General features: G+C 44.1%; 1 protein-coding gene across 3 annotated transcripts in view; it reads right to left on the reverse strand.

The window, feature by feature from the left end:
• Positions 1–14,162, reverse strand: part of LOC118357543 (arf-GAP with dual PH domain-containing protein 1-like) — a 48,651-nt gene that overhangs the window by 15,199 nt on the left and 19,290 nt on the right. For 2 of the 3 annotated variants that reach the window (XM_035734738.2, XM_035734739.2), the window contains exons 2-3: positions 7,890–8,020; positions 6,849–6,940 (exon numbers count right to left, since the gene is read on the reverse strand). In XM_035734738.2, the coding sequence (XP_035590631.1) occupies positions 6,849–6,940; positions 7,890–8,020 (223 nt within the window). The remainder of the gene's footprint in view (positions 1–6,848; positions 6,941–7,889; positions 8,021–14,162) is intronic. The other variant, XM_035734740.2, reaches the window with a different exon arrangement.

Consider the following 14,162-nt stretch of genomic DNA (forward strand, 5'->3'; position numbering starts at 1 on the left):
CTTTAAAGTTCTGTGGTAAAATAATTGTTATATTGTTTGTATGATTAATATTGGGTTTACGCTACACTTGAATGAATGGACAAACATTGCGTGACAAGGGTCACTGGAGTTCCCTGAACTCCTTTACCGGGCTGGACTCTTTTTAGGCCCGAGGTACAGGACATTTCTGGAGGAACCAGAACTCATTGTGTTATATTATTATATGTGTGTGTAATCATTGATGTTGCTAATACAACCCACGCAAAATAATCTAGTTGTGTTTGAAGTTCTTTCCAATGTTTTAAGGGTTTATGAAAAGTTTATTTCCATCCTGACTTTTACATAAGTCCTTTGTATTGGTGTAGACTTGATGGACCAGATGGGATTCATTCCCTCCCAAACCAAGAGGACAAACCAATGTTTTCTCTGGTAGGCACAACATACCTGGCACCACTATAAATAATAACCTCAAGTCAAAACCGTTCCATAAAAAAATGGCACCCCAAATAGGACAGCTCAACATTGAGAACTAACCAATGCAAATCTTGTGTGGAATTAAAACAATGGATTCACCCCAAGATAATGTGCTCATCCATGTCATACCTGTCAATGGGAATACACAGGGCCATTCTGACCATCAAGCTGACAACACATATCATAACGTGAATGGAGATAATGGAGTTGATTTGGGCCAGAGCCCTGGGAATCTGAATGCTCTGTCTGGACCACAGGCCACAGGAGGTCTAACCAGTTACTCACTTATTGAAATGGATCTGTGTGGCAGTACTGAGCTAGCCCTCCCTCTGACACCAAACCTTCCTCCATTGTCTGGTTTATCTCCAGAGGTTGTAGTCTTACGACTTCAAGGTGACATCCTTGATATTCGTCGGACTCAACAACATCTCCAAACTCTTATCCACCATAAATTAAAATGTCTGAGGGAAGAGCAAAAACAGAGTGGCATGGAATTCAGAAACTCACTGAGCACTCTAACCCACACGCTGACAGAGCTCAGTGAGAGTGGAAGACGGGAAATGACTGGTGCCATGGACAGGCAGTTTAACTCCCTGCCACTCTCCAATGGCGCCTGCAACATCACCACACAGAGGTCCTCAAGGACGTTAATTCTGTTTTTTCTCCCATGGTTAACACTGTAGACCACTTGCAGACAGAGCTCTCGAATTGTGTTAAAATGTTGGATGACGTGTCTGTGGACATGGCCTCCATTAGGCACAACTCCTTACACAGAGTTTCTCTGGTGTCCACTGCTATTCAGACCACTGAGGTCCAAGCTGGCACCTCTGAACAGCCAAGACCAGGCCATGCTACAGCCACCCCTTGCAGGATGCAATCCACCATGCATCCTGGTGTTCATTTTCATGGTCCGATAACTCCCTCCCCCTCTACTTCCTCAATCCCTCCTAGCTCTTTTGTTCATGGTGATATGAGTAGACGTCATGTGGGGGCGATGCCCATTAAATTGCAATTTCCCACCTTTGGGAAGAAAGATGACAGTCCTGATGCACTAATATGTCTGGAAAGATGTCGGGACTTTCTTGCCCTTAATCCCCTGGCTTGATGACAAACTCCTTGCCACATTGAGGAATGTGTTGCATGGGACAGCTCGAGACTGGTGGGATGTGGCACGTCTCACCACTACCTCCTGGGCAGACTTTGAGGCCAAGTTTTCCTCTGCATTTCTGTCTGAGGACTACACAGATGAGTTGGCAGACAGAGTCAGAAATCGAGTACAAAGAGAGAAAGAGTATCTGTGACTTTGCATACGGTTACCACTCCCTGTGCAGAAGGTGGAAACCTGGCATTGAGGAGGAATAGGTCATTAAATTGATCTTGAAGAACATCAACCCACTACTAGCCAGTCAACTCCGAGAACGAGTCACCACTGTCGATGGACTGGTTCGCTTGGGACAGCAGTTTGAGAAGGACAGAGAAGGCCAACAGCAATATGACCAGAGAAAAAAAAGACACCCAAACAGTTACTCAAGACAGACGATCAACAACAGCTAGAGTCTCCAGCCAAGACCCCTCATGTTCTTTTGGAGATGTAGCCAAAAGGGACATTCTTCAGCTACATGTCCAAGATTTTATCAAGTAAACCCTTCCAGAAACCACAAATCACAACAGGCCAACACACCTAACTCTCTTCGCAGGAATGACCATCCTACTCTGGGTGCTTTAACCAGAGCTGAAACTCCAAGAGTCACTGCCTACGCCCCCCCCATCGACATCCCATTCCTTTCAGTTAATACCGCACCAACTGGTGTTACCCCTGTCCATAGGCCCATGGACAGGAAGAGCCAGCTTGGATACCGGGTCATCCTACACACTGCTCAATGAGAAACTGTGGAAGGAGGTTAAAGATCCACAATACAACTTGAAGCCGTGGACAGAAGGTCCACTCTATTTGGCTGATGGTGAGGCTAAACGACCACTTGGATGGAGTGAGGTAGAGTTCCGCCTGTGTAACCGCTCCTATATGATCCCTTCTGTTATCCTACAAACCAAGAACCTTGCTTTTCCTGTCGTGTTGGGAATTGATTTCATATACTTCAGTGGTGTCCAGATTGATATCACACACAATTGCTACTGGTTTCCATACAATCCGAGCAAGAAGCATTTCTTCCAATCAGAAGCTACAAAGTTACATGATTGGGGTCAAATGTGGCAGTCTTCTCAGCTGTTGCTCCAGTACCACTAATCCTTGATAATCCTTCTGACGATCTCCTTTTACAGGCTGTGAGAAGAGCTCAGCTGGAACAGCCAGAGGAGTTAAGGCTGTTGGAACAGCTGCAGAATAATTCTGATGTATGTACTTCAAAGCTGGGACGCACCGGGCTCCTGAAGCACAAAATATTCCTTACACAGGAAATGCCGATCAAGCAAAAGCCATATCGTTTGTCCCCAGCGAAGCTAATCATCCAAAAGGGACTCATTAATGATATGTTAACACAAGATATAATAGAACGTTCCTCCTCTCCCTGGGCTGCTCCTGTTGTCCTCATCCCAAAAAAGACTGGTGGTCTTAGATTTTGTGTGGACTATAGGAATACCAACAATGTTTCCCAGACTGATGCCTATCCTCTTCCTAACATCCACGAGATCCTGGAGTCATTGTCTGGCGCTGTTGTGTTCACTACCCTTGACCTCAATAGTGGTTATTGGCAGGTTGAGATGGACCAGGAAAGCAAGGACAAGGCTGCTTTTGTCTGTGCTGAGGGCTTGTTTTCCTTTAAGGTGATGCCTTTTGGATTAAAGAATGCACCTGCCACTTTCCAAAGACTCATGGAGATTGCGTTAGGTGAGCTCAAAGGGAAGATCTGTTTCGTCTACCTGGACGATATAATTATCTACTCTCAGAACAGAGAAAGACACTTAAGATCTTCAAGCAGTGTTGGACAAGCTAAGAGAAGCTGGTCTGACCTTGAATATGAAGAAGAGCAACTTCTGCCAAACCTCCCTGAAGTTCCTTGGCCATATTGTGTCTTTTGACGGTATTCATGTGGATCCTGAAAAGAAAAAGGCTGTACAAGACTTCCCTGTGCCAACCACACTCAAGGCCCTTCAACGGTTCCTTGGTATGGCTGGATGGTACCATCGGTTTGTGTCGAACTTCTCCCAGGTGGCAGAACCCCTCAAAGCGTTGAAGCGAAAAGGAGCGAAATTCCAATGGACGGCAGAGTGCCAGACCTCCTTTGAAACCCTGAAACGACACCTCGTCACACCTCCCATTTTAGGTCATCCCAACTTTGATTGCCCTTTTTGTTGTTTACACTGATGCAAGTGATGTTGGACTTGGCACTGAAGAGGTGCTAGCGTTCGCCAGTCGGACATTGAATGGAGCAGAACGGAACTACTCCACAACTGAGCAAGAGTGCCTTGCAGTTGTCTGGGCTTTGGAAAAGTGGAGGTACTACCTGGAGGGAAGACACTTCACTGTGGTCTCTGACCATTCCTCCCTTGTGTGGGTGTTCAAGACCAACAAACCAAGTACCAGACTCATAAGATGGGCTCTACGGTTACAAGAGTTCACCTTTGCAGTAGAATACAGGAAAGGAAAATACAACACTGTTCCAGATGCCTTATCCAGAGCTCCTGCTTGTGGCAACGGTGGCCCTCATCTTACATGTGCTACTGTCCTGTCAAGCAGTCGAGACTTGCCCAAAACGGACTTTCCCATCTCTGATGAGGCCATATGGAAAGCCCAACAGGATGATCCAGAAGTACAGGCTTTGTACCAGACTATCCTGGAAGATGGAGAAAAGATGGTCAATCCTACCACAAAGCTGACCATCATGGAAGACCAAGTCTACCGTGTTGTACAACTACCTCACAGAACCCTCTACCAATTGTACATACCTGAAACTCTACACCTACAACTGCTTCAACATTTCCATGAAGACCCATTAGCTGGTCATTTGGGCAGGTTCAAATCCTACAAGTGGTTGCAAGCGATACTGTACTGGCCACAACATGGATGTGAGGTCACACATCCGAAACTGTCAGGTTTGTCAAATGTACAAACCAGAAGGTAGAAAGCCTGCTGGCAAGTTGCAGCAAACGGTGGTTACCTGATCTTAGGAAATGTTAGGAGTGGATTTGATGGGTCCATTTCCTAGAAGCTCCAATCAGAATGTGTACATGCTTGTTTTTGTTGATTACTATTCAAAGTGGGTGGAGCTCTTTTCCCTGCGTCAGGCCACAGCAAGGACCGTCTCTAACATCCTTAGGAAAGAGATCCTGACTCGCTGGGGAGTGCCTGATTACATCCTGTCTGATTGAGGTTACCAATTTGTCTCTGATCTCTTTGAGGAGACCTGCCAAAGATGGAACCTGAGACAGAAGTTGACCACGGCCTATCACCCACAGACCAACCTTGCCGAGAGGGTAAATCGAACCTTTAAGACAATGATTGCTTCCTATGTAGGGACCCAGCACAAACACTGGGACAAGCACCTTCACGAGTTTCGATTTGCCCTGAATTCTGCTGTGCAAGAGACCACTGGAGTCACACCTGCAGAGCTGAACCTAAGTCGTCCCCTCCGAGGACCCTTGGATATGGTGCTACAGCCCCAGCAGCTTACTCCAGACGCTGCTTGCTATGACCAGGTAGTCCATCTCCATGACTTGAGAGCTCGTCTCAAAGAACATGATCCAGGCTCGACTCAAACAGAAGAAAAATTATGTTAAGAACAGATGATACATGCATCCTTACTCGAAAGCTGAACAATTTTTCTCTGCCAAGCTCGCTCCTAAATGGCAAGGACCATATAGGATTGTGGAGCAGATGGGCCCTTTGAACTACCGAGTGGTGAAAGAGGACACAAGTGAAGATATGCGCGTTGTCCATGTCTCACGCCTTAAGGCCTGTTACCCCTCGGCTGAGGAATTGGAGGCGATTGAGCGCCGCAGGGTCCTGGATATCTTTGAAGAGGAAAGTGAGGAGACTTTTCTCGGATTCCCAGACCCAGAAGTCTCACACCTTAAGGCCTGTGACCCCTCAGCTGAGGATCGTGAGCTCCAAAAAGTCATGAATATTTTTGTAGAGGAAAGTGATGAGGAGACCTTCCTCGGTTTCCCTGACCAAGATGTGCCTTCCAGTGCAATGGTCTGCTTTTTCCAGGGAGGGGGTGTGTGAAGGCCCTGAATTTTTCTGAACCGTCTCAGTGCTTCTCCTTCCAATAGGGCGCTTTCCCTTTAATTCCCAATTAAATAGCCAGCATCAGCTGCGCAAAAACGGTTGTGATGGAGACGTGAATGAGGATGTGATCAACCCTCACTTCCCAAAGCTTCTCTATTCCGTGTGTTTTGTAGCCTAATAGAGTTTACCCAGGATCGGACCACTCTTTGTGTCCGTGGACTACACCTCTCTGTTCTTCGTGGCCTTTCTCCGCTGGAGATCTGTTGGCGGATTGGATTGCCTGACTGACCGACTGACTACAACCTTTTTGTATACGGTATTTCATTTGTTTTGATGTATACTGTGATGATTTATGTAGTTAGTTGTAGTTGAGGACTTAGTAAGAGTTGATACTCTTTAAAGTTCCGTGGTAAAATAATTGTTATATTGTTTGTATGATTAATATTGGGTTTACGCTACACTTGAATGAACGGACAAACATTGCGTGACAAAGGTCACTGGAGTTCCCTGAACTCCTTTACCGGGCTGGACTCTTTAGGCCCGAGGTACAGGACATTTCTGGAGGAACCAGAACTCATTGTGTTATATTATTATATGGGTGTGTAATCATTGATGTTGCTAATACAACCCACGCAAAAGAATATAGTTGTTTTTGAAGTTCTTTCCAATGTTTTAAGGGTTCATTTAAAGTTTATTTCCATCCTGACTTTTACATAAGTCCTTTGTATTGGTGTAGATTTGACAGACCAGATGGGACTCATTCCCTCCCAAACCAAAAGGAGAAACCAATGTTTTCTCTGGTAGGCACAACATACCTGGCACCCCTATAAATAATAACCTCAAGTCAAAACCGTTACCACAATTCACACTTTTGCGTCTCTCTCTCGCGCTTTTTCTCTCTCTCTCTCTCCCTCCCTCCCTCCCTCCCTCCCTCCCTCCCTCCCTCCCTCCCTCTTTCTTTCACAGGCAAACGCACTGACGTACGTGCACACATACACCAACCACCACACATGCAAACACACACACACACACAAAGGAAGAAGAAGTACTGCTGCGTGTTACATTTCAGTACGGGTGTGAAACAGTAAGCGTTTTAGAGTAACAACACTTGACACAGCAGTGATATCTTTGTATACCACTAAGTGTCGACATACTAATGGACCAGACGTTGTCAGCACATCATTATAACTCAGTCATGTGGGTGACTTACTTGCAGTCTGTGTGTTTGGGTCTGTAGTAGAATGCTGGAACCTTCTGTTCATACTTGGCTTTGGCTGGTTCATTACCCATGGCAGCCATTAGCTGAGGACAGACGGAACAATAAAGGTTTCTCGGTTTTAATACAAATCAATTAATGCATTGACAACCAATGATGTATATAAACCCTGGATTGCTGATGCTATGTACTGGCCATTGAAAGGCTTTGAAGCCACCGGTCAGCCATATTGGCAATCCCAAGTAGGAGCAGTCTTCCATAGGAATGAATGGAATTCTACAGTACAAAATTACATGTATTTAAGTATTTTGTTGTTGTAGTGGGGACTGTAATATTAGTAATCTCCAAAAATCATACTTTAAGAACAAAACATGTTTTATTTAAAAAGAATGTTTAGCTCACATAATAGAATTTAAAAGTATGTATTAACCCAAGTTAAACAATTTAAAGGCAATGCTACCAAATACTAATTGAGTGTATGTTGACTTCTGACCCACTGGAAATGTGATGAAAGAAATAAAAGCTGAAAAAAATAATTCTCTAGTATTATTCTGACATTTCACATTCTTAAAATAAAGTGGTGAACCTAACTGACCTAAAACAGGGCTTTTTTTACTAGGATTAAATGTCAGAAATTGTGAAAAACATATACACATACATGTTCAAGAGAAAAAAGGGAACTGTACAGCACATTTTCTATATTTGTGGGTTACTGTCAGGTGTGGGCCTCAGATGTTCCCTTTATCACATATAGTCAGGTGGTTGCGGAAGGTGATATAAGCAATTGCGGGTGGATGCAGGTGAATAAACTGACCTGCGCATCCCTATCAGACACACTACTGGAACTGACTGCGGGTCAGTTTTTGGCTTGTTCTAACATGAGCCGACTTAAGAACTTGGATGGCAAGATCTGATCTCAAATCAGGTTGTGACATGTAATAAATGTACTTGTACCAATGTAATGCAACACAATATAATGTACATGGTCCCAGTATCTTGCTCTCCTGCTTCCCTCTATGGCAGGGGGTTACTGACCTCAACCTCTGAGGCGTCCCATATCTCCTGCTGAACAGACTTGACCCTGCTGATGTGGGGGATGCCTCTGTGGAGGAGGGAACAGCCCTGGCACACAAACACACCCAGAGTCACTGAAGCCCAGTCTGGCTCTGAGGGGAAGAGAGGGAGGGAGAGAACAGTGGGGATGGAGAGATATGGAGGGAGAAAGGGAGAGAGGAACCAAAGGGGGGAGAGCGCGTCATAAATGCGGTGCAACAGAAGGGATATGAGCTCAAGGTCCAAACTATAAATACTAAAAGTGCTGAAACCTGCAGTTCTGAAAGGTAATAGGTACATGAAGCAAACTCAGTATAACTGGATAGAGCTGCATGGAGAGAGAAAGAGATAGGGAGTGTGTTTGTGTGTGGACCAAAGACAGCAGAGCTGCAGAATCGGATTAGTGGAAAACATATTTAGGCTTCGACACAGGAAATGAGCTAGATACTGCATTTATTCACTGATCAAAATCCACAGAGAGTATTAGAGCACTGTTCAACAGACCTCCAGGACATCGCTACACTCTCACACACATGCAAGCATGTACGCACGTTCCCGCACACACAGCGACTACAGAGCTGTGACAGGCAAACACATGACAGAACCCTGCAGAAAGCACTGTGCTATGGAAAGATCTGCCACAAACATGAATAGGCCTGCACTTGGCCCTTTTTTGGGACACAACAAAGAGATATTCATGTTTATAAGGATGGGTGTCCTGAAGATATGAGAGATGTTATCTCTCTACTGTGATAATGCATGCATTACACACACACACACACACACACACACACACACACACACACACACACGAACACATGCACGCACATACACATGCTATTCTGAGAGAGAAATTGGATGACCTTAGTGCAATTCCTGGATGACTGCTCTCTTTCTAGTCAATGCATGAGCGTATTCAAGGCTTTCGAAACTCTTGACAATGTGAATGTAGCCCAATCAGCCGATACCTATTATGTGTATACACACACACACACACACACACAGTTGAAGTACGTACACCTTGGCCAAATACATTTAAACTCAGTTTCTCAATTCAGTTTCAGTTTCAAAATGTAATCCTAGTACAAATCCCCTGTCTTAGGTCAGTTAGGATCACTACTTCATTTTAAGAATGTGAAATGTCAGAATAATAGTAGAGATTTATTTATTTCAGCTTTTATTTCTTTCACCACATTCCCAGTTGGACAGAAGTTTACATACACTCAATTAGTATTTGGTAGCATTGCCTTTAAATTGTTTAACTTGGGTCAAACGTTTCAGATAGCCTTCCACAAGCTTCCCACAGTTGGGTGAATTTTGGCCCATTCCTCCTGACAGAGCTGGTGTAACTGAGTCAGGTTTGTAGGCCTACTTTCTCACACACGCCTTTTCAGTTCTGCCCACACATTTCCTATGGGATTGAGGTTAGGGCTTTGTGATGGCCCCTCCAATACCTAGACTTGTTCTCCTTAAGCCATTTTGCCACAATTAGGAAGTATGCTTCGGGTCATTGTCCATTTGGAAGACCCATTTGCAACCAAGCTTTAACCTGTTGATCCTACCCCCTACTTTTTCGAACATTCTGTTAAAAATTGCGCAACATTTCAGCGCCCTGCTACTCATGCCAGGAATATAGTATATGCATATGATTAGTATGTGTGGATAGAAGACACTCAGACGTTTCTAAAACTGGTTAAATCATGGCTGTGACTATAACAGAACCTGCGTTTCATCGAAAAGCGCAGGAAAATCTGATCACTGAAAATAGGAAAATATATCAATGCGCCACTTGAATGTATTTTGGAATGGAAGCCACATTACCTGGTGACGAGATTGCAATTCCTACAGCTTCCACACGATGTCACCAGTCTTGTCAATTGCCTAGGCTTTGTTTCTTGGTCAAACGAAGAAGAGACAGCCCATTTCTTCCGGTCTCCGACCGGATATTTTGGTTGAGATTTATCCGGACATTATTTCAAGACGTAGAGCTATAGAATATACATCGCCTCGTGATCAATTTGATAGATTATTAACGTTTACTAATACCTATAGTTGCATTACAAAAGTATTTCGAAGTGTTTTGTGAAAGTTTATCATCGACTTTCTTTTAATTAAAAAAAATGACGTTGCGTTATAAAACGCTGTTTTTTTCCTTCGATCACACAGTCTTCATAGATCGATATCTAGGCTATATATGGACCGATTTAAATCGGAAAAAAGACCCAATAGTGATGTTTATGGGACATCTAGGAGTGCCAACAAAGAAGATTGTCAAAGGTAATGAAGTTTTATATTTTATTTCTGCATTTTGTGTAGCGCCGACTATGCTAATTATTTTGTTTACGTCCCCTGTGGGTCTTTTGGGGTGTTGCATGCTATCAGATAATAGCTTCTCATGCTTTTGCCGAAAAGCATTTAAAAAATCTGACTTGTTGGCTGGATTCACAACGAGTGTAGCTTTAATTCAGTACCCCGCATGTGTGTTTTAATGAACGTTTGAGTTTTAACGAGTGCTATTAGCATTTAGCGTAGCGCATTTGCATTTCCAGATGTCTAGATGGGACGCCTGCGTGTTGGGTCGACCTAAGAGGTTAACAAGACTGATGTCTTGAGATGTTGCTTCAATATATCCACATAATTTTCCTGCCTCGTGATGCCATCTATTTTGTGAAGTGCACCAGTCCCTCCTGCAGCAAAGCACCCCCACAGCATGATGCTGCCACCCCCATGCTTCACAGTTGGGATGGAGCTTGCAAGCATCCCCCTTTTTCCTCCAAACATAACAATGGTAATTATGGCCAAACAGTTCTACTTTTGTTTCATCAGACCAGAGGACATTACTCCAAAAAGTACGATCTTTGTCCCCATGTGCAGTAGCAAACCGTAGTCTGGCCTTTTTATGGCGGTTTTGGAGCAGTGGCTTCTTCCTTGCTGAGCGGCCTTTCAGGTTATGTCGATATAGGACTCGTTTTACTGTGGATTTATACCTTTGTACCCGTTTCCTCCAGCATCTTCACAAGGTCCTTTGCTGTTGTACTGGGATTGATTTGCACTTTTCACACCAAAGTACGTTCATCTCTAGGAGACAGAACGCGTCTCCTTAGTGAGCGGTATGGCGGCTGTGTGTTCCCATGGTGTTTATACGTGCGTACTATTGTTTGTACAGATGAACGTGGTACCTTCAGCCGTTTAGAAATTACTCCAAGGATGAACCAGACTTGTGGAGGTCTAAGCTGATTTCTTTTGATTTTCCCATGATGTCAAGCAAAGAGGCACTGAGTTTGAAGGTAGGCCTTGAAATACATCTACAGGTACACCTCCAAATGACTCAAATGGTGTCAATTAGCCTATCAGAAGCCATGACATAATTTTATGGAATTTTCCAAGCTATTTAAAGGCACTGTCAACTTAGTGTATGTAAACTTCTGACACACTGGAATTGTGATACAGTGAATTATAAGTGAAATAATCTGTCTGTAAACAATTGTTGGGAAAATGACTACAAAGTAGATGTCCTAACCGACTTGCCAAAACTATAGTTTTGTAAACAAGAAATTTGTGGAGTGGTTGAAAAACTAGTTTTAATAACTCCAACCTAAGTGTATGAAAATTTGCATGTGCATACGTTTGTGTTTGTAAATAATTTGTGTTGAATATCATTTTAGCTTACTTCGGCTCAATGTTTCTACTCAGTTTAATGGGTCCTGAGGCATTGAAACCTCCCATGAAGTTTAGAGGCAGTTTGCACAGCTGGCAAGACCACCCTCTTTGCAGATAATTCTGCTCTGACACCCAGTTCTAACAAACCACATTAACACACATTGGAAAGCCCCTCCCAAACACACTGCAGCCTTATGCTCCACACACACACACACACACACACACACACACACACACACACACACACAGTTAGAGTGTACGACTCGAGAGTCAGTTGAGAGCTAAGCGGTAAGGATAGAGTCTATTCTTGCATTTCCATGTACTCTTGGGATGCAGAGAAAGCTCAGATGGAGATACAGCCCCTTTTTAAGTGCTGGGGCAAGTACCAAAGAGATCCAAAGAGGGATCTGCTTTGTTTTGACTTTGTCCCCTCTCTCCACTGTATCCCTTAGCTCTGAGTGCCCAGAACATGTAATCAGGGTGTGGCCTCATGTCCGTAAACAATGACTCCATCTCTATGGAACAATATCCCCATCAGAACTGGCCTCCTTCTATAGCCAGAGGTGGGGTCACTAGGTGTGTGAATCAGAGAGCGGAGGAAATCAAACTGACCACCAACAGAAAACACATGTGCTTCTGTCACTGGGATTTCCCACTTGACATGACTGTTAGTATCGGTAAGGTGGAAAACATCCTCGTTAACACACATTGGATTCCCCCTGTGTGTGTGTGTGTGTGTGTGTGTGTGTGTGTGTGTCTGCGTGTGCACAAGTTTGTGTGCAAAGCGGCGGCACAGTACAGACAGTGGGGGGCGTGTTTAATTAGTCAGAACGAGAACAACTATTAATTGATTAATTAATTGGCCGCCTTATGCCTACCCTCTCACGTTCCCTAGAATGGCTGACGTTTTAACCCCTTCATCACCATGGCATACATTAGTTAGATTGCTTCAGCAGATTTCACCACATTCTCTTCCTGCTTCTCTGGGCACTAGACAGATAGCTGAGCTACGCATTGTTATCGTGCCCTGTGGTTGTGGACGTGTTTAACTATAGTAAACAAACAAAAATTTGACCAACTGGGGACATTTTGTTAGTCCCCACAAGGGGAAATGCTATTGCTAGGTGGTTAAGGGTTAGAATTAGGGTTAAGGTTAGATTTAGGGTTAAGGTTAGGTTTAATTGTTAAGGTTAGGTTTAGTGGTTAGGGAAAATAGGATTTTGAATGGGACTGAATTGTGTGTCTCCACAAGGTTAGTTATACAAGACTGTGGTGTGTGTGTGTGTGTGTGTGTGTGTGTGTGTGTGTGTGCGTTCACGTGCATTTGTGCGCGTGCATGTGTGTCCGCACCTGGGGGTTCTGTGTTTGATGGCTTATTCGTTCTTACTCTGTGCTCCACTAGACGAGGTAGGTCAGGGACTAGTAAAGCTTAACAGTTTCTCTATGCCTCAGCATTTGGATATTGCCCTTCATGGAGGGTACAGACAAATTCCCGTGTGGGAAAAGAAAATCGCAGTCATTCTCTGTGGGCTGTGGCCATTGAAGGGAAGCATCCTGATAATAGAGTTGAGTTTGTGTGTGGGCCTACAATATGTGGCCTTATATCAGTAGGACCACACAGGGGAGACATTCTGAACATTAGCATAATACTGTATGTTATCATTAACGTGTGGAAGCAAATAGCTATCCCTCTGACAGTGGTACAGTACATCACTGGTGATATACACTAATTCCTCACTGAAAATCTCAGTGCCAGAGGCGTCACTACAGAAACCCTGGTTAGATTCCAGGCTGTATCACAACCGGCCGTGATTGGGAGTCCCATAGGGCGGCGCACAATTGGCCCAGCGTCGTCCGGGTTTGGCCGGTGTTGGCCGTAAATAAGAATTTGTTCTTAACTGACTTGCCTAGTTAAATAAAGGTTAAATAATTTTATTTGAATTAATTAATTAATAGTAGGTTGGTGACTGGTGGTTACGGGAAAGCAAGAGAGTCGCTTGCATGATATGTAGCCTATGATCAGAGGTGGAGCCAGAGCGGAATCTGCCTGCCCATAATCATCGCTTGCTCCACCTCAGCTCACCAGCTGATGTAGGCTGCGTGTGCCGGGTTTGGCGCATCCTTCTCACTGCTCGAGAACAGAACCCTCGCTGCTCTGCGCAACCATTTCTGCTAATATTCTGCTTAGCACAGTAGCCTATCCAGTCCAAGTGCAAATGCAAGTCACGAGAAGGTGAGTTCGAGTCACCAAGGGTCGAGTCCAAGTCAAGTCACAAGTCTTGAAAATCGGGACGCGAGTCCTGGAATCGAGTACTACAACACCGCTCTCTGCGGGTGATTTTCAGGAAATGCAATGATCAAAGTAAAAGGAAGGCTGTGATTGGTTACATTGCCTATTATGCCAATTTCTCCGTATAAAATGGGCCTTAACTTTAAAACTAGCAGAGATCCCTCTCTGGAACTTTGATATGCCCTTTAGAGTATATTAATGTTCAACAGTATATTGAATCATTTGCCAAATTAAAAACGGTACATTGTTCATATTCCTGTTTATATTTTTCTATATTCATAAATTGGTGTAAAAAGAATAATATT

Source organism: Oncorhynchus keta, chromosome 24, assembly GCF_023373465.1.
Source record: "Oncorhynchus keta strain PuntledgeMale-10-30-2019 chromosome 24, Oket_V2, whole genome shotgun sequence".
Taxonomy (NCBI): Eukaryota; Metazoa; Chordata; class Actinopteri; order Salmoniformes; family Salmonidae; genus Oncorhynchus; species Oncorhynchus keta.